Raw genomic sequence first — 27,438 nt, 5'->3', positions numbered from 1 at the left:
CCTTCAAACAAACACACTGTAACTGTATCATCAAAATTCTATGGTGATCGATAATATATATAACTGGAGAGCACATGACCAACGTAACCAAATAGACCATTAATTTTATGCAAGAATGGTGGATAGAAATGCTTGTGGAAATTTAAGGGTAAACATCTTATGGACACTAACATAAATATATGTGTTGTCGTAAAAAAATCTCTAGCGACGGTTTAATCGGGAAAGTCTGTTGAAATTTATTTGTTCGAAGGGTTCTTCGGTCTCCTCAAGAAAGGAACTGGACTACCTCGCAATTTTTAGATGAGGAACATAGCAAGAAGGTCGAAATTGATACAGTGGAGATAAATACAATGTTGGTAATTGAAGAAAAATGTTGGAATTTCATTAAAAATGCACGAATATGGAAGAAAGCTGTAGAAACAATATGGAAATGCCAAGAAAAATTGAAAGAAAAAAAAAGTCACTTCTGGTGGCTTCATCGGAAGCCTGCTAGAATCGATTTATTTCAAAGCGTTCCCCGGCCTCTTCACGAAAAGATCTTGGCTATCCCGCGATATTCGAATAATTGATAAAAAATAAAGCAAAAAAAAGAGCTAATAAACAAAAACGAAGCTGGAAGAAGAAAATGGAATTAATGCAAAAAAAACTGTAAAAAATTACACTGATCTTGAAAAAAAAATTAAAGAAAAAAAAATGCAGAGAAAATATTGTAGAAGATGATTGTGAATTTCGTTTTGACCTTATTTTGCTTCTTGATCTTCTATAAATCTTGTTGTTATTTTTTAATTTCCTTTGGATAAAATCTTATTCCTAATTTTTCTTTAATAACTCCAACAAATTTTACTTCCACCATCTTCCATTTGTTGACTGCTCCAAATGCACCAGTCGGCTGGGTCATTGGGCTAGTCGGGTCGCAAGTCTACTCGTTGATCTGGACCTTCTGTTGGGTCGCGAACCTCGGGGGTTTGGGCTACACTTGTAATGGGCTGATCCAATTAATTTTGGGTGTGTACAAACGCCCCCCACAAAATTATCTGGACAAGAATCAACTCGTGGTCCTGATGATTTTGTCAAATACCTAAGGGTTTCCATATTTCACCGGCCTATCAAACCATTTTTTTCTACTTCTGGAAGGTCATCGTTAACTTTAGATTGATTGTGTCTTCCTTCCAACTCCCAAAAGGAACCCTTTAAGATATCTTCCATTGATAAACGTCTTCAACTCCTCCCCTTCGGGCTCCATCAATTTATATGCACCGTTAGATGACTTGGCCGATAGGATAAACGGCCCTTCCCACGTGGGGGAACACTTCCCGAGCTTCGTATCTTTGGGACCTTCCGGAAGAACGGTCTTCCAGACCATGTCACATTCCTGAAAGGTTTGAGGCCTCACGTGCTTTCGGAAGGTCGATTCGGCATTCATTTTTTTTATGTTGAATGCATTAAAGAGCTTGCAGTCTCTCTTCGGGTAAGGTGTCGAGCTCCTGGAGTAAAGTCTGGTTCTGCTCTCTCATCGGCAGTTGGCTCATCTTCAAGATTCGAAGAGAAGACACTGTAATCTTCAACGGAAACACAGCTTAATGACCGTAGGTTAGCCTATAAAGAGTCTTCCTGATTATGGAGGATTTGGCATTCCGATATGCCCATAAAGCCTCTTCCAAAGTATCATGCCACCCCCTCGTGTTGTCTTCCAGTGCTTTTTGATAATGGAAATCAAAATTTTGTTCGTCGTCTCGGCTTGCCCGTTAGCCTGAGGGTAGTACGGAGAGGAATGAAGCAGTTGGATTACGTATTGGGTTGTAAAAGCCTTGACCTTCGCGCTCATAAATTCAGTCCCTTGTTCGGTGGTTATCATCTTTGGAATGCCAAACTTATAGATGATGTTATTCTTAATATAGCGTATAACATGGTTATTCTTCCTCCCGACGCGTTGGAACCATTAAAAGTCACCAGCCAAGGTTCTAGCCCCGCATAGTCCAAAGGAACAGTCTGAACCATCCCAGGATGTTCGGCCAAAAAATCTGTGATGGCTTATCCTTTCACGGCCTTAAGGAGCTGGTATGTCAAAGCGAATGATACAACTTTAACGCCCATTTAGTTAAACGGCCTCGGAGGACTGGTCCGTTTAATCAATAGCGTAGGAGGTCAACTTTGCATATGACTTTAGTTTCAACTGGCATCAAATAACATTTTAATTTCGTGAACACATTATATAATGATAAACAAAGTTTTTCAATGCACGAATAGTGAATTTCAACACCATTTAATGTCCTACTAAGATAATAAATAGCGCGTTCCTGACCTTCATCATCCTCTTGGGCGAAGAGGCATCCTATTGTATCATCTGTCGCAGCTATGTACATCTCAAACTCTTTTCACTTGATTGGCAGCATTAACACCGGAGGAGATTACAATGCTTGCTTAATTTGGTCCAGGCCTTCTTGTTGGATTATTCCCCATTTGAACACGTCTTTATTCCCACGCAGAAGCACTGAGAAGACCTTCATTCTCTCAACAGTGTTGGCAATGAATCTCTTCAAAAAATTAACCTTCCCCATCAAGCTTTACAGCTCCTTAATGTTGCATGGGGGCCCAAGATCCTGGAAAACCTTGGCCTTATTTTTTTCAACTTTGATCTCTTTTTGATAGACCAAAAAATCTAAGAAATTCATTACTTGTACTCCGAAACGGCACTTTGCCAGGTTCACCTTGAGGTTATGCTGTCTCAACTGCATAAAGGCCTTCGAAGGTCCAACAAGTGGTGATCGAATGCTCGGGACTTTACGACCACGTCATCTATGTATATCTTCATACAAGCACCAATCAGGTTGTGAAATATTGCATTCATCGCCCTCCGGTAGGTTGCTCGCGCATTCTTGAGGCCGAAGGGCATTACTATCCACTTAAAGATTTTGATTGCTCCGGGGCAGCGGAAAACTACTTTATGGGCATCCTCCTCGGCCAGGTATCTTTGATTAAAGCCAGAGTAGTTGTCCATAAAAGAGAGGATCTCGTATCCAGCCTTAGATACCACGAGCATGTCGGTAATGGGCATCACGTATTCGTCCTTCGGCGTCGCTAAATTGAGATTCCGAAAGTCAATGCAGATCCTGATCTTTCCATTCTTCTTCACCATTGGAACAACATTAGAAATCCACTTCAGGTACCTACATTTTTTAATAAATTTAGCTTTAAGGAGTTCTTCGACCTCTTCCTTCCCTTTCGGTACCAATTCCGAATTGAAATGCCTAGGGGGTTGTTTGTGCTGCCATAATGAAGCTTGAGTAGATAATCGATGCTTCACTAAGCTCTTTGACAGCCCCAGTATCTCGTGGTAATTCCATTCAAAACAATGTTTCAATTCTCGGATCAAAGCAACCATTTCTCCTTCTTCTCGACATCAAGCAAGGTGCCAATCCGTGTCATCCGATGGGGCTGTCACATCTACCAGGTTGATCTCCTTCACTAGGTCTTGCACTTCAAAAGGTGGAGCATCTATTCGAATCGGTGAATGGATATCTTCTTCATATAGATCCAAAAAAGGCGGCTGGGAATATATCATTGCCCGCCCGTCATGAAGGTAAGCAACATGATTTTCGGAATATTTGAATGGGTAGCCGGATCTGCACGCTCGCGCTTCCCAATCCTAGAGGATCATGTCGTTATTCATGATGAACCGACGAGCTTTCGGGCCGCGTGTCGGCCTCGGTTTGGAGGCAAAAATTTGATCACCTTGACCTTGAAGTCGCCCTCGAAATATAAAGCTCGTTCAAGGTCTTGATCGGTGGCAATTATGTCCAAACTTGCTTCGGGTATCTCGTTGCAATCGAGTGTTCCGATCATCGGCTCATCCTCTGGGATCTCGGTTGTTCCGAGTACTGCATGGCCCTGTGAATTAACAAGACAATCATTGTTAGTAAAAACACACTTCGGCCTTCATTCTTTGCGGGCCCGAAGCCGGTGGCGCAAGTCCTCCCTATTTAATTCTGACCTTCTAGCAGTAGTTTCTTCCTGATTCTCGACTTGCTGCCCTCCAGCTTGACCTTCCTGGCAGTCGGCCGGCTGCCCCCTAGCGTGACCCTCCTGGTAGAGATGAGCCGCTAAGCATTTTCGCTGTATTCTTCTATTTTGGATCCTGGTAGGAGGTCGCAATCTCTGCCCCTTTTGATTCACGGCCCAACTTCCATCATCAGGGACCTTTTCGGAGAGACGTGTTTGATGTAGCGTAATTATCACCTGATCCACCAAGGTTACTCAGCATACCTCTCTTCCCTTCTCGAAGTTCACTTCGGCGACCGTATTAGTGGGGAAAGGTCTATCCCACACCGAGCTCCTTCTAGAGGGTTTGATCGACCTTTCAAGCCTTTCAAACACCGGTTTTCGAAGTTCCGTCTTCCTATTATTTTTTCCATATCCTGATGCTGACTTTTTAAGCCTTGTCGGACGTATTCCAACGGTATTTATTGGTGTGGAGAATAATTCGGTATCAACTTTCACTTCAAGTTTCTTGGCCAACTCAAAGCGGTCTTCTTTGATGGTCTTCCCCTGGGACTCAGCCAAGAAGGTCTTTTTCGGTTCATCCTCGGCTTCGCCAGCTTCTCTCTGGGCATGAGCATTGTAGTTTCCGCTCCGGAATTTTTTGTTTCGCGTCATTTGAGCCTTTTTCAAGGGTTGTTCGGCCTCTACATCTTTGGACATCGGCTGCCAAAAGTCGCGATACTTCTTAAGAGCTAGTCTGTCAAGCAGCTGGTGTGTCATGTTATTTATCCCAACATTCACCACCTGATCCTCCAGTACACGAACTAGGCATTTAGTTTCCGCTCTTCTGAATTGCTCCAAGAACTGCTCGATGGAATTCTTTCTTTACCAATCGCCATACATCCTATGAATTGCATCTTCGATTACCTATGGATTTATGATGGAATGTGATAGCGGCGCCATCTCTGCTTGCCCCCCAAGCTGTTCAGGAACTGCGTGAATAGGCGGCGAATTACTTTCTGCCGACTGCTGTAAGGCCTGATGAACAGGTCCCCGTTGTGGGAAACAACCTCGAAGGTCCTCTGTAGCTTCTCTGAACACTGGGGTCTGCTACAGTAGTGGATTTGGTTGGGCAGAATATTCGTAGGTTTTTTGCACCCTGGAACCAGCAGCAAATCGACCTTCCTCAGCAGGTCCTTGCCCCCTAGTGTATTTGGATAATGTTGGGACTAGTCCCCTTGGTTCTCAAGTCATTCCAAAAGGCTTTGAGACAAAGGAAGGTGTTGGAATCGCTTTTGGCCCTGCCCTCATACATTAGAAGCCTCTTGTCCGGATGTTGGATTTATTTAAATGTTCAGAGTGGGGACTAGGGTGCTGAAAGTAGTACCAGTAAATAAGGAATTATTTTGCTCATGTGGTGCTGATAGGATTGACCCTAAGGTTATCCCAAATATGCCGGTTGAAGGCGGCCCAAAGAAGGTTTGCCCGGAAGATGCCCGAGATTCTCCGACCTTCTGGGTGGTGATTGGAGGTCCTCCAGATCCGGTATCCCTACCAAAGATAGAGACATGACCATATTTGAGCATTTGGGATGTCAAATCTGCTGCGAAGCTAGTTGTAAGGCCCGCAGGAGGCCAAATCTCTGCCTGGCTGGAATTGACCTTCCGAGCCTTACTTTTTCGAGTTTCTTTCTCCAGAAGCAGCGCAAACTCGTTCGAATGGCGAGTTTCAGAACATCGGTAATGTATTGCAATAGTTCCAGGGCGGATCCGTGAAGGGATGACCGAATTTCCCCATGGATATGCTTCTGAAGGACGCTGGCTGGAAGGTTAATGATCTGGTCCGGCCTTCCAGCAGCCGCGGAAGCCTCGTTGCATAGGGCAGCTTCCTGTGTAGGGCGCGATGATGAATCGCCAATGATTTCTTTGTTTTTAAACATCTCTGCAGTCATCGGCGGCATCAATTCTCTTCTGAAGTTTCGTGCAAAAGTCGCGAGAAGTTGGTGTCACACTGGGCGTGTCAATTCTGTTGTTGTCAAAAATCACCTCCGGCGGCTTAATTGGAAGCCTGTCAGAATTGATTTGTTCGAATGATTCCCCGACCTCTTCAAGAAAAGATCCAGGCTATCTCGCGATAATCGAAAAATTAAAGTAAAAAAAATGAAAGCAAAATAAGGTTGTAAACTTAAAGAAAAAAAAAAAGAAAAATAGGAGATTGATAAAAGAATATGAAAAAGGGTATTGTTCTTGAATGAAAAAATAGAGAGAAAATCAATTGGTGAAGAAAAAAATAGGTTCAAGGAAGTGAATGTTGTGTTCTGCTTCCTTGATCTTGTTATTTTTGTTTGTGAATCTGTTTAGGTAGAATTTTATCTCTATTTTTCCTCCAACAAATTAAACTATCTTTAGCCACTTCTTTGACCTTCCTACTTCATTGGGCCGAATCGAGTTGAGCATTGGGTTGAACATCCCTGTGAGCCCGTTCATTGGTCTGAATCTTCTACTGGGCCGCTAACCTCTTTGAATTTGGACTGCGATTGTACCGAGCCAGCCCAATCAATTTTGAATGTTAACAGTATTATGATAATATTTGAGATGATCCAATTTATTAAAGCTAAATAAATTAACAACATCCATCCGATCCATAATTCACAAAACATGTGCAACTAAGGACCTTTTTTGGCAATTAAGCCAGCTAGCTAGCTAGTGCATGCACGTTGCAATTAGGCATTATTCTTAGAAATATATATATATAGCAACCAATTGAACACTTAATTAATTACTATCTCCCATGATGGAGGATATATGATGGAGGATATATATAGAGCTGATGACATGAGAACGTACACTCGAGTTCTCTGGTGTCCACTTTCGGATAGCGGCTGCAGGTTCCTACGTTATTAAAAAAAAAAGAATTCTCTTTCGGATCGGAGGTGTATATATGAACACAATTTAATTAATTTCAAATCCCATGCGACCACACTATATATATACTATAGTTATTGTTATATGCAACTATGTAATTAATTATTTTTGTTATTGTTAATATATAGTAATTTGTAATATTTAAATGATTGAGTCCACAAATTTTGTTGGAATCTTCATTTGGATATGTATTCTTAATTCAGCCTGTGCAGAACCAATTTTAACCATTTATTAAGCAAGCTAACGAAGTCATTTTAAATATTTTTTTGTTTTTTTTTTTTTTAGAATTAAAGGTAGAGATTATTTATCTGATGTAAAGTGACTATTTTGTGTTTTCATTGATATATAATAATGTGTGCAGTTAGACAGCCTTTAACTATTGACCAGTGATTATCCGTCTTCCAAGCTCCTCCTTAAATACATTAATATATATATATATACACCTTCTGAAAGAATTCCATTGTCATAGAGATTGTAGATTGATCTTTCATCTCATCAAATAAATTAGGAAGTAAGAAAAAGTTATAATAATGTCGGGAATCATCGACAAGATCGAAGAGAAGTTAGGGTTTGGGGAGGAGAAGAAACACGGGGAAGAACACAAACACGGGGAAGAGAAAAAGCACAAAGAGCATAAGGAGGGGAGCCATGAAGAGACCAAAAAGAAGAACAAGAAGAAGAAGGAGAAGAAGAAAGAAGGTGAACACCACCACGACCATGGCGGCCACAGCAGCAGCGGAGAAGACAGCGATTAGTTTCCATTTTCAAATTCTATAGTTTCTATACATTACTTATAATGCTTTGTTTGCATTTCTATTATAAGACATTGCTTTGTAGTGTAAGGCAATGTATAGCTTAAATTCTTGTTTAATTTCTTAAACTCTAGACCTTAATATGAGTTTTACCACATTTTTTTACGATTTTTTTTTTTTTACAAAAATATAACATCAAAAAATTATTTTTTTATATTATTACTACAAATTTATTTTACATTCAAAACATCATATCAACTTCTATATTTATATCACATCAAACAACTATTCAAATTCAATTTTTCACTATTAAAAAATTCAAACCCAAAAACTAAAAACTCACAAACAAACACACCCTTATTCTTGTTTGGTTCCGTACTTCTTCTTCTTTTTCTTCTATTGTTTTGTACTTCCTCCTTCTTTTATTAGTGACATAAGAAAATAAAGAAATGGTGTTTAATATGTTAATAATACTAAATTAATTATGATATTATTTTTATTATTATTTATGTAATTAATAATATTGAGAATTTTAAAATAAATTTAACATATATAATTACAAAATTAGAATATGTAAGTATTTAAATATTTTAATCATATTACAATAAAAAAATATATGGAATATGTATATCGTTTTTTAGAGATAAAATTTTTATAATAAAAGTAAATAAAAAATATTTTTATTTATTTATAATTAACATAAAATTAATTTTATAGAATATGTGGAGATTTAAACGTAGATAAAAATATTTATTTTTTTTAGGAGAGATAAAAATAAAGGGGTTTTGAGTTAGTCCTACATGATTTATGATGTTATATGTTATGTAGTTATTAAGTTGATTTATTTTGTTAAATATGTTTTGATTTAGTAAGTTTTACCCAAAATAAAAAGATTTCAATTATTATAAAACTGACAAAAATGAAAAAATGTCAATTGTTACGGGACAGACAGCCATGTCGTACAACTTCGAACTAAGAATTTCCTTTGTATAATATTTCAGTTGGTAGGATATTCATATTCTCATGTCATGGCGGCGATTAGCATGCATAGACAAGACCCCTATCAATACGAGGACATGATTTACAACCAAGAGTTATATCTAAAAGTTTACAGTAATATGATTAATTTGGTTCCAAGAATGTATGATTAGGATGATTCAAATTAGAGCTCGTTGATCCTTCGATCATTAGGAAAAGAAGTCACAGAAGCCTGATGTGAATGATGTCAATGAAAAAATTAAAACATCACGGTGAGGACTCACACATACCTGAGCAATCTAACTTTAATAAGGCCACAACAAGCAGAGCTGCAAATTTGCCCATGCTATGGTTCCACGTGGTCCAAACCCGATGCCGCCTACCCAACTTCGTTGTTTGGTAGACCCTAACACGAATTACATCCTAATTCATGATTCCAATAGGTGAGTTATAAAATGAACTGCTTCTAATATAAATTATGGACTGTGATGTTTTCTGATTCCTCATTTTTTGTTGTTGGTTTTGGGTGAATTATATGAATGCATTATAGTATAGTTGTTACGTACGAAATTTAGAATTAGGTTAAAAGCCCAAGGTAAAAAGAAGAATGGGCCTGGCAATAGGGTTGATTGAACTGGCTGAAGGACACCGTGAGGAAATCAAGGAAAATAAATTTATTTATTTATTTCTAAGGAAAATACAGGTCGGAAGGTTTTCAAGTCGGTAGGTCCTCAGGACGGAAAGACCTCAGGACGGAAGGTTCTTAGGTCGGTAGGTCCTCAGGACGGAAAGACCTCAGGACGGAAGGTTCTTAGGTCGGTAGGTCCTCAGGACGGAAGGTTCTCAGGTCGGTAGGTCCTCAGGACGGAAGGACCTCAGGTCGGTAGGTCCTCAGGACGGAAAGACCTCAGGTCGGAAGGTCTTCAGGTCGGGAGGCCCTCAAGATGGAAAGACCTCAAGTCGGAAGGTCTTCAGGTCGGGAGGTCCGCAAGACGGAAAGACCTCAAGTCGGAAGGTCTTCAGGTCGGGAGGTCCGCAAGACGGAAAGACCTCAAGTCGGAAGGTCTTCAGGTCGGGAGGTCCGCAAGATGGAAAGACCTCAAGTCGGAAGGTCTTCAGGTCGGGAGGTCCGCAAGACGGAAAGACCTCAAGTCGGAAGGTTTTCAGGTCGGGAGGGCCGCAAGACGGAAAGACGATGAGTCGGAAGGTTTTCAAGTCGGGAGGTCCGCAGGTCGGGTAAACTGTAGGTTGGATAGAAGGCGGAGTCGGACAAACGCGGAGGCCTTTGATCAAAGACAGGGGGCGGTTGATATGGAGGTCGGCCCAAGTGGGGTCGGGCGAAGAAGTAGGTCGGACGAAGGACGAAGTCGGGCCAAAAGAGCGGAAGGTTTGTGGTCGGCTCAAGGAGTGAAATATAGGGAATTTTGGTCTGCTGGGGACACGTGTCAGCATGAGAAAAGTTGGAAGACGGTTGAGAAGGAGACGTTGTAACCGTTCGGGTGACGGTTTTCAGTACGGTTTCCCAGGGAATATTTAAGGTTTGAATCATCATTTGGCAAGACATCTTCAATCAACTTCAACAAAGCAAAGTCAGATTTGGGGATCACCACTTTAAATTTCAGTCTTATATTTTCCAGTTTATTTTCTGTACCATACAGTGTTTAGAGATTCCTAATCTCAGGCACTAATTAATCAAGTTTAAGGATATTTTCTATATCTTTGAATTTTACTTTATTTTTGTTGAAAAATTACATCAACAAATTGGCGACCACAGTGGGAGCAAGACAAAATTGCTCATTCCAACTCCGGCGATAATTTCATACGTCTTAGATCCGACCGAATCATCGGAAGGGTTATGGCAGGTTCACAACCGCAAGCATCTTCGACACCGGTGGGAGAATCCGTTCCACCACCCATTGTGCCAAATGCCGGGGAAATCCCACAACCACCAACTGATTGGTGGTCTTATGTTCAACAAATGAACAACCAGCATACCTTGGTTATGCAGAAGATGTTGCGTGAGCAACAAACGAACATGTTGCGTGAGCAACAGAGTCAGTTGCAAAACATGATAGATCAAGCACTGTCAAGGGTTAGTCTTCAACCCACTCAAACGCCACCAGGAGTGTCACCGTCCAGACCACAGGCAAATTTCGCAGGGCCATCATTCGTGGATAGTACATTCCCAAGTGCCACAAATCCCAACCGAATGGATAGGGGAAAATCTCCTTTGACTTTTCCCAACAATGTTCACTGGGACCAAGGGTTACCAATCCGCAGCCGAGCAATACAAGGGAGGACAGGCCTGAAGGATATATACATGATCCTATTCATATTCCTGTGCAGGATCCGTTCCATGTTCCTGATCATCAACGCTTTCATGTAGATCCTGACGAGATTGCACATATATTAAGGGATCAGTATGGATTAACTCCTCAGATGGCTAACCGCCCTGCATATCAGAGACCTTTCCCAGAAAGGATCATTAATGAACACCCTCTCCCAAGGAATTTTCGACCACCCGACTTTCATGCATTCTCAGGGGAGGACGGATCTTCCACCATAGAACATGTTGGTCGGTTCACAGCACAATTAGGAGAAGTTGGCAATAACCCTTTTTATAAGTTACAGCTGTTTGGTTTATCTCTTACTAGAACGGCGTTTTCGTGGTTTGTAAGTTTGCCTCCAGGACAAATTCAGACATGGGAAGGACTGGAGATGGCATTTCACGCTAGATTCTTTAATCCTTTACCAGTTGTTTCTTTAACTGATTTACTTGAATTGAGACAGTATCCAGAAGAAACTGCTTCACAGTTTATAGAAAGGGTGCGATTGATGAAGGGACGATGTCCTACGGTAATCAGTGAGAAAGAGATGACCAATTTAGTGGTCCGGAATATGCATAATCGTTTAAGAAAGGCACTCACTGCCCTGGATGTTGAGGATTTGGCAAGTCTTGCATCCAAGGCAGGACGTCTAGAGTCTTTGTTCAGAGAGGAAGATCAGCATAACAGGCGTAATAGAGGCCAACATATGGCGAGTATGGGAACAGAAACATGCGACTTTGATTTTAATCAGTCAGAAGAGATGGCAGCCGAAATCCTTTCTGGAAAACCGTATGTATGTCCTAAATTGAAGCCAGTACCAGGATCTGAAGGAAAGGAGCAACCGACCTTTGATAGTTCGAAAGCTGATGAAATCTTTGATATCCTACTGACTGATGGGCAGATCCGTATTCCAAAGGGCCAAAGACTTGCCACTAAAGAAGAAATCAAAGGGAGACCATATTGTAAGTGGCATAATTCTTTCACACACACTACAAGTCAGTGTACTCATTTTAGGAAGGAAATTCAAAAGGCCATCAAGACAGGTCGGCTCAAATACATCACTCTAGGTGTAGACCAGCAACCGTTTCCGGATGTAACAACGGAAATGGTTGACATCCAACCAAGTTCGAAAACAAGGAAAAGTTCGGCCAACGATGGACAAAAAGGGGAACGAAACCAGCCAAGCCCCGAAACAAAAAAAGGAAGTCGGCCAAACAGCAGCCGACCGGAAGAACGACTCAAAATTTGTGAGAAGCCAGTTGCTGAAAAGTGGGACCATCCAGATGGTTCTTTTAATGTGGAGGTGAAAGAAAAGGTTTTGATACGTGATCACCCGACCAGAAAAACAGGGTCGGTCGGGAGCAATTGGGCTCGAAATAAAAAGCCTTTACCAGTTGATATAGACTCTCGTTTCCCGGGTATGAATCGTACACAGATTCGCAATGCCAAACGCAGGTATGCTGCAAAGTATGGGAAAAGAGGTCCTTCAACAAAACAACTAACCGACGAACAAAAAGCAGCCGACCACTTGGCAGGAGATCAGTCCATTCGGATCTTTACAGAACAAACGACCAACGAGCAGGGAGTAACCATTCAGTCTCCAGTTGGTCGGTCCAGTCGGGTCTGGTCAGGAAAGCAACCGAATGACGGATTAGGCGCTGCCGACCATACCAAAAGAAGTTCGTCGGGACTGGGGAAAGGTAAAGGTGTGGCAGATGAAATAATTAAAGGTTTTAGATGCCAACATTGTGAACGAATCAACATCAATCCATCTCTTGAAGAGTTCCGTATCGAATCTTTGACGGTTCAATCTCGATCTCGGGATAAGACAAAGGAAGAAGTAGTAACTACAGGGGAAAGTTCAAGATCTGTTAAATCTCGTCTGGGACCACGAATCCCTTGTCGAATGACAGAGATTAATCAGATGAGTGATGAACCGACGTGGGCGAGTCTGGTAGATGAAACTATGGACGAACCTTTATGGGCTTTCTTGGCAGATGGTGAATTAGAGGAGACAGAGGGGGCAAAGACCTCAGACTCTGAGCCTCAACCGGAGCCACCTTCGATTGTGTTTCCTCCTATTCCAGAGGGTGCGATCTCCCATTTGAAGCCTCTGTATGTTAATGCTCATATTTGTGGGAAACCAATCACAAAGGTTTTCGTGGATAATGGAGCAGTTTTTAATGTTATGCCATTGAAGACTCTCAAGAAGTTAGGAAAAGGAATACATGATCTATCTCCTGTGGAATTCGAAATGACAAGTTTTACAGGGCAGCCGACCAAGCCTGAAGGCATGATGGTTGCCACAATTGAAGTCGGACCAAAGAAGATCTCCACTGTTTTTTTTATTGTGGACGCAGATACTACATATTCTCTCTTGCTGGGAAGAGACTGGATTCATGCCTCTCGATGTGTGCCATCAACCTTGCACCAACAATTAATGTTCTGGGAAGGAGATCAGGTCTTCAAAATGGAAGCGAATGACAACCCATTCGATGTATCAGAACAAGTTGAAGAGTCAGTGTTTTATGCCAGTCCTTTGGCTCCGATGTCTCAATTGTATATGGCCAGGGAATACCCAAACAAGGGTTATAAAGTCACTGGCCAGAACTCGATGTTCTATTAAAAGAACACCTTTATTGTATGGCTCATGATAAAGCCACACCCATTCCCGTATAATTTGTTTGTAATGGAAGATACAAGCTTAGAAGTATGTAGTTCTCTTATTAATAAGTTCTATTTAAAGCAGTTATTACATAAAGCAGAAAATAGTAAAGAGATTCTGGATGTTCACCTCCAAGAAGATGAACAATTTCGTTGGCCCGACTTATTAGAAAAAACAGAACCAACAGCTTCATCACAAGACCCATTATTGGAGTTTAATTTAGGAACCGAATTGGTTCCAAAAGTGATCAGGTTAAGTGGTTATTTGTCTAAAGAGCAACAAACAATGATGCTCGAAGTTATTAGAAACAACATTGATTTTTTAGCATGGGATTATTCAGAGATGCCTGGTTTGACAAGAAGTCTAATAGAGCATCGATTGCCCATCAAAGAAGGTTGTAAACCTTACAAACAACCTCCAAGGCGAATGAGTCCAGATCTGATGCCTCAAATCAAGGAAGAAATCCAAAAACTTCTCAAAGTGGGTTTCATTCAACCTTGCCGTTATGCGGAGTGGCTGGCTAATATTGTGCCAGTGGTCAAGAAAAATGGTAAGATAAGGATATGCATCGATTTCAGGGATTTGAATCTAGCTACCCCTAAGGACGAATATGTGATGCTTATGGCCGACATGCTGATAGATGCAGCAGCAGGGCATAAAATCCTTAGTCTGATGGATGGTTATGCAGGTTATAACCAAATATTCTTGGCAGAAGAAGACATTCCTAAGACAGCATTCAGATGCCCAGGGGCTTTGGGTATTTATGAATGGACAGTCATGCCATTCGGGTTAAAGAATGCAGGGGCAACTTACCAAAGAGCCATGAATTCAATCTTTCATGATTTAATTGGCAGATCTATGGAAGTGTATATTGATGATGTTATAGTTAAATCTGCCAGTTTTGACGAACATTTGAGAGATCTTGAAGAGGCATTTGAAAGGATGAAGAAGTACAAGTTGAAGATGAATCCAACCAAATGTGCTTTTGGAATATCAGCCGGGAGCTTTCTAGGATTCTTAGTTCATGAGAGAGGAATTGAAATTGATGCCAATAAGGCTAAAGCCATTCTTGATAGTCGGCCACCCAAGACGGTTAAAGAAATCCAAAGTCTGTTGGGTAAGGTGAATTATTTGAGGCGTTTCATTTCTAATGCTGCTGGCAAGGTCAGACCCATTACTAAATTGTTGAAAGCTGGAAAAATTGCCTTTGAATGGGGTCCCGACCAACAGACGGCTTTAGATGCTATCAAGCAGGCATTGGTTCACCCTCCAGTCTTGATGCCTCCTAAACAAGGTCGGCCACTCAAACTTTATTTGGCAAATACATATGAAGTGGTTAGTTGTTTATTGGCGCAGGATGGTGATGACGGGAAGGAAAGGGCAATTTACTATCTCAGTAAAACCCTTACAGGACCAGAACTGAATTACACTATGCCAGAAAAAATGTGTTATTCATTGGTCTTCGCTTGCACTAAACTCGAGCATTATTTGCTGCCCAGAAGAGTTGAGGTCATATCAAAGGTGGATCTCATCAAATTGATTTTACAGAGACCTACTATGAAGGGCAGACTCATGAAATGGGCCATCAAATTGGCTCCTTTCGATCTTCAACATTCCCCGCTGAGGGCAATTAAGGGACAAGCAGTAGCCGACTTCTTGGCAGAATTCTCACAAGTCGGGTATTCTCTTTGTGATAGTGTCCGACCATTTAGTTGTTCATCATATCTGGATAATCTACAGGTCGGATGTGTGCCTTATATAAGTACCAGAACATGGTTGATGTTCTTTGATGGTTCTACCTCTGGAAACAAATCAGGGGCAGGGGTCTTTTTGCAAGGACCTGATGGTCAAAAGATCAACTTACAACTACGATTGGAATCCATGACCCATAATTCGGCAGAATATGAAGCTTTAATTTTGGGTTTGGAGGCTTTAATTGCCAGGAAGGTCCAGTCTGTAATCATAAGGGGGGATTCTCAATTAGTAGTCAACCAGGTAAACAATCAATATGTTTGCAATTACCCTCATCTTCGCAGATACAGGGACATTGTGGGTCGGTTACTGACAAAAATCTCAGAAGTAATAATTGAGTTCATTCCGAGGAAAGAAAACCAACGTGCTGATGAATTGGCTCAAAGGGCATGTAAAGGAATTCTGGAGGATATGTGGTCGGAGGTCAAGTCGGGCATAGAAGGAAAGACAGACCCGATCTGCGAAGTTATGGTCGGGCAGGAGACTATCGGACATGACCCCGACTGCGAAGTTACGGTCGGGCAGGAGACTATCGGACATGACCCCGACTGCGAAGTTACGGTCGGGCAGGAGACTATCGGACACGACCCCGACTGCGAAGTTATGGTCGGGCATGAGACTATCGGACAGGACCCCGACTGCGAAGTTCTGGTCGAGCAGGAGACTGTCGGACAGGAGCCCGACTGCGAAACAGTGCCCGATTGGAGAACAGAGCTTATCATGTATTTACAGAATCCAGGTGCGAGTGTTTCGGTTGCGACACGATTGAAAGCTTTACGTTTTCAATTAATAAATGGAATTTTGTATAAGAGGTCATTTGAAGGTCTGCTTTTGAAATGTTTGGGGTCTAAAGAAGCTCTAGAGGTAATGACAGAAGTACATGGTGGGATATGTGGAGCTCATCGGGCAGGTCTCAATATGAGATGGGCCATTCATCGCTTGGGTTTTTTCTGGCCAAAGATTTTTGAAGACTGCATACAATTTGCCAAAGGCTGCCAGGAATGTCAGAGACATGGAAACTTAAACCATTTGCCAGTAACCGAATTGCAATTCTTGGCAAAACCATGGCCTTTTAAATCATGGGCTATGGATATTATTGGGAAAATACATCCTGCTTCATCGAAACATCATTGTTTCATATTGGTTGCGACTGACTACTTTACCAAATGGGTAGAGGCAATTGCTTTGAAAAATGTGGATCAGAAAGAAGTGATAGACTTCGTTTTGAATCAAATTATTTACAGGTATGGTATTCCTCAGTCTATAACAACCGACCAAGGCCTGGTTTTCACAGGGGAAAAGTTCTCTAGTTTCTTGGCAGAATTCGGTGTTCGATTACATCATTCTTCACCTTATTATCCCCAAGCCAATGGACAAGCGGAAGCAGCAAATAAGATTATTATTGGGATTATAAAGAAGATGGTTGAAGGGAACCCAAGAAAGTGGCATTTGTTATTGTCTCAGGCTTTATGGGCACATAGGAATACCAGAAATACGGCCACAGGGTTCTCACCTTACCAACTCACGTTTGGCCAAGATGCTGTTTTACCAGCCGAAATCCGAGTATCATCTGGCCGAACAGAGTTTACTGATGGTGATCTTACAAGAGAATACCAACAACTTATGATGCAACAGTTGGAGGATTTGGATGTTAACCGTCTCCATGCAATAGGTCGAAGTGTGAAACAGAGTGAAATCAGAGCAAGGAGTTACGGAAAGAAAGTTCTTCACAGGACATTCCAAAAAGGAGATTTAGTCTGGAAGACCATCCTTCCTACATATAAGAAAACTGACCAATTGGGAAAGTGGTCACCGAATTGGGAAGGACCTTACATTGTTCAAAAAGATATTGGGAATGGCGCTTTCATTATTGTAAATCATGAAGGGAGAAGAGTACATGATTGTATTAATGCTAAATATCTGAAGAGGTATTATCCTGCCTTTTCAGATAACAAAACTGCCTGAAACAAAATATTATTCAGAACCCATTTATGGGGTTCGAACCTATTTAAAGGTTCATTTCTGTTAGTCATCGTGTATTTGTGGGAAGTTTTCTGCCTCTGAATCAGACTTTTCATCCCAGTGAGTGGATATTAGCTCTGGTTCTTCTTCAATAAGATCTTCCAAATCTGGTCGGTACCTTTCCCATTGGCTTTGCATTTCATCTAAATCTTGATGGGTACGTGCTTGCATGTCTGTTAGGGCTTGATGTTCACGATCAACGATGGTCCGCAATCTTGAAAAGACTTTTCGTTGATTGGAAAATATGTTATCCCAACCAAGATCTGGAAGTATGGTTGCTGCGTGATTTTCGATCATTTCCATGTGATGATGAAGATCAGGAATGCGGCTAAGGATGTCACGAAGAGGTTCATACCCCTCAATGACTTTTTCCATCAGGCGGATGACGCGATGAATGGTTCTTCTTCCTCGTTGGGAGAATCGGAATTTGAAGTCTAGTTGCTTGAGTATATGTAACAAGTCTTCTGCATGGCCTCCAATAGGGTGATTACCTACAAAGAAGGGTTGAAGAACACCCTCCCAGTTGCTTGATGGAACATGAGGTCGGTCATTCGCCATGTTTGTTAACACTTTCAGTGTTTTGATTTTTAAAATATGCCTGGGAATATGTTTCTTAAAATGTGAGAAACAGTGTTCTTTTAAAGAAGGAGTTTGGTTCGTTTCCTATAAAGCTGGGAATTGAAAGGTGATCCTTGTTTTGAGAAGAAAGAAAAAATGGATTACTAAGTCAGTTGTTGTTACAAAGGGGGAAGTATTACAACAGTGCCCCTAGGGCAGTTTTTATATGGGTCCATTTGATTTCATCCCTGGATAGCCTTCTGGTATTGGCAGCCGTCTGATATCTTATGATGAATTGGGATCGGGCTTGGGTTTTCAGCTCTTGATCCAATTCAGCTTCATTCTTGGTGTACTGCTCAATCAGACGCTGCTCATTGATAATTTGCTTATCCAGGGTAGACTGTTCTTTCCTCAGCTCCCGCAATTCTGCCTCCTTTTTCTGAATAGCTTCATCAACTTGAGCTTTCGTGTTAAGGAGACCACCCAGCCTTCCAGTAGTCTGCTGGAGGGATTCTCGGGTCTTAGCCAAAGAATTCTCCAGCGCTGTTTGATCGAAGTCGGGCTGGGGGGTTTCGGCTGACAGGAGCCCAATGACTAATACTTCAGTCTTGAGCTCTGTAAGTCTTTCCATCAGCCGATGCAGAATGGGGACAGCTGGTGATTCCGTTGGAGTGTAAAAAAGAAGGCCACCAACCGTCTGAATGAGCTTGTCCAATAAGTCGGACCTTAATTCGGACAGGGGACGGTTAATGGCCTCAGTAAACACAGTCTGGGCCTCCGCTGGAACCGGAACAGTCGATAGGACAGCTAAGTCCGAAGGCCCCTGCAAGTCCTACAATGTCAATAAGTATGCCAGAGGAAGTGCAAATTTATTCAGATAGGATATGTGTTACCTCTGGACGGACTGCTGTCAGTGAGGGGTGCAGCAATGAGGTCGGTCGAGTAGGGCAGACAGCTGGTATAACAGCAGCCGACTCGTCGGCTGCTGCGAATGGTCGCTGAGGTGCCGACCTGGGTCCCTATGGAAAGTAGTATTTGAAACAGTTAGTGTTTTTCGAAAGAAAAGTTATGGCATGGATTGGTTTAATCTTACCAAATTCACAGAAGTCTCCGAATCGGATGAAGACATTTCTTCCATTTCTGGAGGTTGGGCTGCCACAGGTGGTTCTTCTGCCTGCCATTCGATGGCTAGAGGGAGCGCCGCTGCTGGTAGGGCGGCTGCAGGTTGGACGGCTACATCTAGAGCCACTGCAGCCAGGATCTCTGGGGCACCTTCGATTTCGGGATCAGCAGCATCAGGGATGTCGTTTTGAGGGTCAGCTTCGGCGAGGGCGGCTGGTTCTTCCTTTGACATAGATGAGTCTGATGCCATGTATGGCGGCCGACCCATCTGGGAAGTAGTCCCCTCGCTGTCAGAAGAGACCCCTGCTGCTGATGGGATAGGTGAAGGTGTCTGTGGAAAAATCATGAAGATGTTTGTTGTTAAATATATTAAGGTTGATCATCCGAATCCTAAGTCTTGCTGATAAAGGAACTTACTGGTTCTATAGGCACTGCTGGTAAAGATTGTCTCCTGGTCGGGGGCCTGGCCCGACCACTCCTCGGTACGGGAGGAAGAGTTTGCCTCCGCGTCGGGTCCTCCACCCGACTGCTCATTGGCAAATTGGTCTGGACCAAAGGCCCGATTGAATGGTCGGTTGGTGCTGGCGTCGGTTGCATGGTCGGTGTCACCAAGGTCGGTTCTGGGGAATGAAATGAGTAAAATCAAAGTTACGATATAGTGAATTGGTTCACGGTGTTAAGAAACATTACCAATTCGGGGTCGGGTCCTTGCTGACGTCCTATTTATTCCAAGGTCTGCTAGTGTTTGCTGGTCGGTCTCCGAGGTCGGGGGTGTTTGCAGCTGGGAAGTTTTTCTTTTGCGCGTGGGACCACCAGATCCGATTCCCGGGGCGGTTGTTTGTTGTTGGGTGCTAGTATGTCTCGCCGCCCCTAGAACCAATCCTTGGGGGGGAGGAGTATGTTCAGCAACCGACCCTCATCAGGGGATATCAGGGACCATACAACCGACCACCATTCATTGAAAGTATCTACAATCTCAGGGTTGGAACGGAAAGGAATATAAGAATTGGAAATTATATACGTGGTGAGCTGGGAGATATAAGAAGGGATTGAATTAGGAAGGACTCGTCGGTCGGGACTTTGAAAAATTATTTGGGGACACGCGACGGGTCCAGGGATACCTTGGCAACAGCCGAACTGGCGCGCCATGAATTGAGGTTCATAGTTAAAAGTGTAAAAAGTTTTCTGCCCTTTTTTATCAAGTTTCTTGCTACTAAAAAGAGACTTGGGTTTGAGGGCGACGTCCCAGGCGAAAGGATAGGTGGGATGAGGACAAGGCTCAGGAGTCGGAAGCGGGTTTGGTACTGGAAAGGGCCAAAAATGGTCGGGAGCATAACCCGCATACTTTTTATACATAGAAAATCGAGAGTTACTGCGGGTATCTGTTAAAATGGCGGTTATTATTGGATCAGAAGATTGGAGTTTATTGCGTCCTGAGCAGAGTCGGTTGAGGACTAATCCTAAATGTTTTTCAGATGTTGGCATAGTGGGCGGAGATCCTAAGTTAAACGCGTTGGGGAAGTAAAGACGGAACCAAAGTTCTAAAAACCAAAAAGGACCCGACGCGGCAGTGTCTAATTTCCTATTATCATTATCTGTTAAGCGAAGGCTAACTCTAGTGAGTCCTTCAAACAGATTGGCTAAAAATAGAGTACCAAGGGAGAAGAACCGACCTGACGCAATATGAATGGCCAGGTCGAGGTGAGAAGGAAGAACACTTTTGGAAGGGGAAACAATGACGTACCTACAAAGCCAGAACAGGATAAAGGCAGTATGCTCCCGGTCGGTTACAGGAGTCCCTGGAGCCCCTTGCTGGTCGGTTGCGAACTTTGTCCAACCCCATTCCTTCACACCTTGTAAAGACCATCCCGGATGGTCTTCTGATGGCTCCTGCCCATCTAGGGCTCCCATTACAGGGTCTTCACCCACGACTGGGAGATGTGCGATCATGGCCACGTCCATAAGAGTTGGGCCAAAGGGGGCCGATGGCAAAAGGAAAGTCCCATTTTCCGCATTCCAGAAGGCGGACATGGCCAACAGCACCTTCTCATGCAGGTTGATAGGCATGGTGGACAGTAGTATTGCTTGGTCGATCTTTTGGGATCGCCATTGGGTCTGGAAGTGTTCTGCTACTCGTCGATACCAAGCACGATACAGATCTTTTGGGTCTGTGAGATGGGTCTTGATGCTGTCTCGGATGCGAACTGCTTGGTAGTTGGGATTGTTGATAGCCAAGGCGTTGCGAGATTCCAAAACTTCCCTCATCCGATTTGAATCTTCAGGAGTAGTGCAATATGGACGGATCGTCGGAGTTAGTACTTTCGAGGTTCAAAATGGACCTTCTGGAAGGGTTCCGTCGAAAGGAAGGGCAGGAATGTATTGATTCGCCATAGTTAGAATGTTTTGGGATTGTGATTCACACAGGCTTGTATTGCGAAGAAGGAAGTTAACCAGGAGTGTTGCAGTACCTGGTGTAGTTGCTAAGGGAGTTTTTCAAGAAGGTAGTGCTTTATGAACTTCCAAACATTTATTGGCGTTTGAAAGTCCCTTGGCGGCGGGCAAGTTGTTACGTACGAAATTTAGAATTAGGTTAAAAGCCCAAGGTAAAAAGAAGAATGGGCCTGGCAATAGGGTTGATTGAACTGGCTGAAGGACACCGTGAGGAAATCAAGGAAAATAAATTTATTTATTTATTTCTAAGGAAAATACAGGTCGGAAGGTTTTCAAGTCGGTAGGTCCTCAGGACGGAAAGACCTCAGGACGGAAGGTTCTTAGGTCGGTAGGTCCTCAAGACGGAAAGACCTCAGGACGGAAGGTTCTTAGGTCGGTAGGTCCTCAGGACGGAAGGTTCTCAGGTCGGTAGGTCCTCAGGACGGAAGGACCTCAGGTCGGTAGGTCCTCAGGACGGAAAGACCTCAGGTCGGAAGGTCTTCAGGTCGGGAGGCCCTCAAGATGGAAAGACCTCAAGTCGGAAGGTCTTCAGGTCGGGAGGTCCGCAAGACGGAAAGACCTCAAGTCGGAAGGTCTTCAGGTCGGGAGGTCCGCAAGACGGAAAGACCTCAAGTCGGAAGGTCTTCAGGTCGGGAGGTCCGCAAGATGGAAAGACCTCAAGTCGGAAGGTCTTCAGGTCGGGAGGTCCGCAAGACGGAAAGACCTCAAGTCGGAAGGTTTTCAGGTCGGGAGGGCCGCAAGACGGAAAGACGATGAGTCGGAAGGTTTTCAAGTCGGGAGGTCCGCAGGTCGGGTAAACTGTAGGTTGGATAGAAGGCGGAGTCGGACAAACGCGGAGGCCTTTGATCAAAGACAGGGGGCGGTTGATATGGAGGTCGGCCCAAGTGGGGTCGGGCGAAGAAGTAGGTCGGACGAAGGACGAAGTCGGGCCAAAAGAGCGGAAGGTTTGTGGTCGGCTCAAGGAGTGAAATATAGGGAATTTTGGTCTGCTGGGGACACGTGTCAGCATGAGAAAAGTTGGAAGACGGTTGAGAAGGAGACGTTGTAACCGTTCGGGTGACGGTTTTCAGTACGGTTTCCCAGGGAATATTTAAGGTTTGAATCATCATTTGGCAAGACATCTTCAATCAACTTCAACAAAGCAAAGTCAGATTTGGGGATCACCACTTTAAATTTCAGTCTTTTATTTTCCAGTTTATTTTCTGTACCATACAGTGTTTAGAGATTCCTAATCTCAGGCACTAATTAATCAAGTTTAAGGATATTTTCTATATCTTTGAATTTTACTTTATTTTTGTTGAAAAATTACATCAACAATAGTATATATGATTGGTGCAGAATTTAGAGTCCGGAGCCTAGACTAGACCACTTTTACTAATGATTATATGATTCTTGCATTGGGTTGAGAATAATTTTTTATAATGCTAATGTAATTATTTATTAATGTCAATTAGAGTATTGGGGTCTTATGGTTTTGTTTGTTTATTTGTTTTGTTTTTTTTTTTTTTTAATGTATAAATCAACAACACATTTGGGTGTTACAGAAGAACCTCAAAGTGGCCAACTCCCGCTGGACATGCCACGGCCAATCAAGTATGTTACCAATAAGTATTGTTTAATTTACTTCGAAGAGAATTAAAGAATTTCCTCATGCACCAAACCTTATATTTTTATTTTTTATTTTAGTTTCGTTCAAAAAGAGACTTGTATCAGTTCAAAGATCAAATGCTAAAACTTCATTATAATATGTTCTTCTAAATATAAGTTATGTTGGGTTATTTTGGTGAACAACGGAAGACGAACGATAGTGGTGGTGTGTGGTCGATGGTGGGAGGGACGATGGCAGCGGCATAGAAATTCGTGATGGGGTGATTTCGCACAGGGGTTAGTTTTCGTTGAATTTTTGGGGAGCGAGGCTTATTTTGTCTAATAAATAGTTGTATATTGTTAATTATGGAAAAAGAAATTATTGAAGGAGTATTCTAAAATTAATATATAAAAAGATTAGTGCGAGATCATGATATTAATTTCCAAAAAAATACTTATGTTGATTGAGGTTATATTTGATTCGTGAGTAGGTTTAGAATTTTTAGAAATACAGAGTAAAACATACTCAATATAATAAATATTTTACTTGCTGAAAATATTGCACTATATTTCGAATTTGTGAACGTCAAAATATTATAGTACATATTACATTTATTTTACATTAGACATCATACTACCGATTCTATAACAGCACGTGTGAAATGTATGTACATCATTACGTTTTTCAAATGTTTTTTATTTGGAAAGAAATTAAATGCATATGTTTCTAATTTGTGTAGATTAATATTTTCAATTATAACGTAACTATTATCCAATATTTTAAGCCCAGCCCGGATAAACTAGAAACAGACCCAAAGCTCCACAAAATCGGCTCGGATGAGAAGCAACCTAGTCCGAGTGAGAGCTCAATGACAAGCCCAATAATGGATCCAACAACCTGAATAAAACCGGTCCAAAGGAGAAGCTCGTGCACTTTCGGATCAGGAATATAGTGGAAAGAGTGGTTGAGTTGGTTCCGAAAAAATGGAAAATTGAGGAAATCATGGAGCATGACGTGGGGGTTGAGAGAATTATGTAGCAATGTATCAATAAACTATTTAAAGGGGCAAAGGATTTAAGAAAAAGGGAGCACACATCCGTCCAGCACTATTTTCAATTTATTTCTTATTTATTTTTATTTTTTCTCTCTATTTTAATGTATTCTTATTTTTCAATACTTTTTATTTCTTCCAAGACCAAATCCGTTCCTTTCTTGTTATTGTTTTACCTTGTGCTATCATTTCTGTATCTTGATATTTCATATCTCTAATATAAAATCCTTTAATTTCCAGCCTTAGTCTTTGCTTTCTTTTTCATCCGTACAATCTATTTTCGTTCAATTTAATTACATGAAATCAGGTCCGAAATTGTTAATCGCGTTTGGCATCATCTGGATCTGTATTTGCAATGATTTTTATTACGAGACTAGCCCGGATAATTTCTTGAGTAGGCCGGGGAACCCGATTATTTTCGATTTCGACTGGCCTAGATTTATCGGGCTGTCATCAACGAATTTCAGTGACAACAGATTGGCATGCCCAATGGAACTCCAACGAGTCTCCCACTTTTTATGCAACTGAGGAGTCGCAAATTACCATCGCCAGAGAAAGTTAAGATGTCAAAGGAAGAGGAAATCACCGGTGAAACTTCAGCCCTATGCATCGCCGGAAAATTCTCTGCAGCTCCCGGGAGGCATTGATAGAATGATTACGATCACTAAGAGCGTTTTAGAAGATCAGATTCGTGGGGAAATCTGATCTTCCCTCCGCGACTCAGCATTGACGTTCTCTCAATATTTTTCCGACATTTTTAAGCCCACCATCCAAAATGAAATTACGTGGGCGAGAGAGGAGAAGCTGCGCAAGGGCACAACACCAGTGACCAGCCTCAAAGATGAGAAAAATGCTACGCCAGCAAAGGCAGCATAGTGGGGCACATCCGGACATCTCCCAATGATGCTCCATTATGGTAACGTAATCATACTGAGCGAAAGAAACAAAAACAGTAGCCCCCCGGAAGAGACAGTGGCTGAAGGGTCTTGGCGGTCCTTGGGGCAGGCCATCATAAGGCTGCTGTCACATCAAGGACCTTCGGGGAGTAGTAGGTACGCACCACCGGCGTTTTAATGGCAAAACAATTGTTTGTTCGGGGGCAAACGGTCAAGGAAATGTCCCCGCCGGAGAAAAAACGGCTGACCTTTGGGGGGCACGGTTGACCACGGCCTCAACACCTCTGGCCGCATCTCCGGCTCCGGGGATGACTTGGGGAGCATCCGCCCCACCTCCAAACCTACCTTAGGGGCAACTTCTACTCCTCCAGGTCCATGAGGGTCAACTCCATCAGTTGTAGCAGTGGCTTTGGGCTCAGGTACACCAGCTCCGGCCGTGCCGCCTCCACCTGGGGAGCAGAAAGCATACCGGAAAGTTTTTCAGCCAAACCAACCACACAGCAAGGGTGCAGATCTTCAAAATCGATGTCTCATCAGGGAGGCAGTTGGTAAGCACCACCAGCGTCCCAATGGCACAACAATCCTTTGTTCGGTGGTGAAAGCGTGCCGATATCACCCGCGAAGAACGGTCAAGGAAACATCCCTGCCGAATGAAGAGATATCAATCTTTGGGGAGCATGGCCGACGACAACTTTATCACCTCATGTCGTTCCTTTGACCTTCAAAATCACCTGGGGGCCAATCGCACCACCTCCAAGTGTACCCTGGGGGCCAGCTCCATCACCTCTGGGACCCTGAGGATCAGCCCTTTCAGCCGTCGCAGTGACGTGGGGATCAAACGTACCGGCTCTATTGGTGCCGCATACGCATGACGGACAAGGAGCATACCACAAGATGAATTTTCCTAAGGCGTCTAGGCAGCTCGAAGAATATAGATGTCCAAATAAGGGGGTTTCGATACCATTCAAAAAATTTCCAGCTCCGGCGGCACCACAGATGACTTGGAAAACAGCCCCGCCACTTCCCAGAGTATTTCGAGCTCCAGATACTACCCGGAGGATGGCCCCGCCACCTTCGGCAGCACTTTCAGCTCCTTACGCTGCTCGAAGAGCAGTCCCGCCACCTCCAAGTGTACTTTCAACTTCGGACATTACCCAGGGGACAGTCCTGCCATCTCTGGAAGTGTATCCAGCTCCGGAAATTACCAAAAAAATAGCCTCACTGAGGCCACCACCTCCGTGTGTGGCAAGGGATGTAGATCCGCCACATCCGCTACCTCTGGAAGCATCATCAGTGCCAGTAGGGACCTGGAAAGACTCGTCGACTATAAGAGGGTCAACTATGTCAAATCTAGACAGAATGGCCCCAGATCCGGGCGGACCAACAACAACTTCTGTGCAGCCCGGAGGACGTGCTGAAATGGCTGATTATCGATCCGCAAGTGATTGAAGAGGCAGTCCGAAGAATTTATGGCGACACCGGTTGGCTGCCCGCAAGGCCATACTATCAACAACCATTCTCGGATCGGATCAACGTCAACCATCCTCTCCCTCGGAATGCTCGGACCCCAGAGTTCATGTTTTTTTCGGGGGAGGACTCGCACTCAACGATTGAGCATGTCAATCAGTTCACGGCGCAATGTAGAGGGGACTTTGGGAAAAACGAGTGGTACGAGCTCCAACTATTTCCATTATTCCTCACCAGGCCAGCCTTCGCATGGTATACATCTCTTCCTCCTAACTCATTTCATACATGGGAGGACCTAGAAAGGGCATTCCACGAGCGTTTTTACCTCCCGCTTCCGGAAGTGACCGTATCCGACTTAACTAACCTACGGCAAAAGCATAATAAGCCGGTAGAAATTTTTTTAGAAAGGTTTCGCAGGGCAGAAGGCCAATGTCAGGTGCGGATACCCGAAAACTAAGTCTTTGACATGGCAGCTGATAATATGACGTGTCAACTTCGTGAAAAATTGGCCCTTTAAGAGTATAACGATTTTCGACAGTTTTTCGCAAAGGCGGCCAAGGCAGAACAGCTCATCCGGGAAGTCATTGGCAAAGATCATTCATCGCATGCAAAGAAGACAATTTTGATGTCGATGAAGGATCTAATCAAGCCCTTGTGACCATGCAGCCGTCTCATGCGCCGATCAATACCGTTGGAGTGCACCTAAAAAAACCTTGCGCATCAGTAACAAGGGCCGACGGAAATCGGAGGAACTGACCAGCCTCGGGTGATAGGCCGAAATTGGAGCAAGTCGCACCAAGGAGGAACCGACGCAGGCCGCACCAAGGAGGAACCAACCAATCTGGGGTGATAGGCCGAACTGGGAGCAGGCCGCACCAAAGAGGAACCGACCAGCCTCGGGTGATAG

At 43.2% G+C, this 27,438-nt stretch overlaps 1 protein-coding gene across 1 annotated transcript; it reads left to right on the top strand.

Annotated features, from left to right (window-relative positions):
• Positions 1–7,432: 7,432 nt before the first annotated feature.
• On the top strand, positions 7,433–7,657 carry LOC127264811 (protein SRC1-like). The gene has a single exon (XM_051294356.1). It carries the CDS (start codon positions 7,433–7,435, stop codon positions 7,655–7,657), a length of 225 nt encoding a protein of 74 aa, XP_051150313.1.
• The last annotated feature ends 19,781 nt before the right edge of the window (positions 7,658–27,438 follow it).

The sequence above is a fragment of the Andrographis paniculata genome, unplaced genomic scaffold, assembly GCF_009805555.1.
Source record: "Andrographis paniculata isolate CXL003 unplaced genomic scaffold, ASM980555v1 Contig71END, whole genome shotgun sequence".
NCBI lineage: Eukaryota > Viridiplantae > Streptophyta > Magnoliopsida > Lamiales > Acanthaceae > Andrographis > Andrographis paniculata.
Note: the sequence above shows the minus strand (reverse complement) of the source record. Positions and strands in the feature narration are given on the sequence as shown.

Excerpts from the sequence above, each read along its gene's own strand:
- LOC127264811 (XM_051294356.1), top strand. The coding sequence starts at position 7,433 with ATGTCGGGAATCATCGACAAGATCGAAGAGAAGTTAGGGTTTGGGGAG.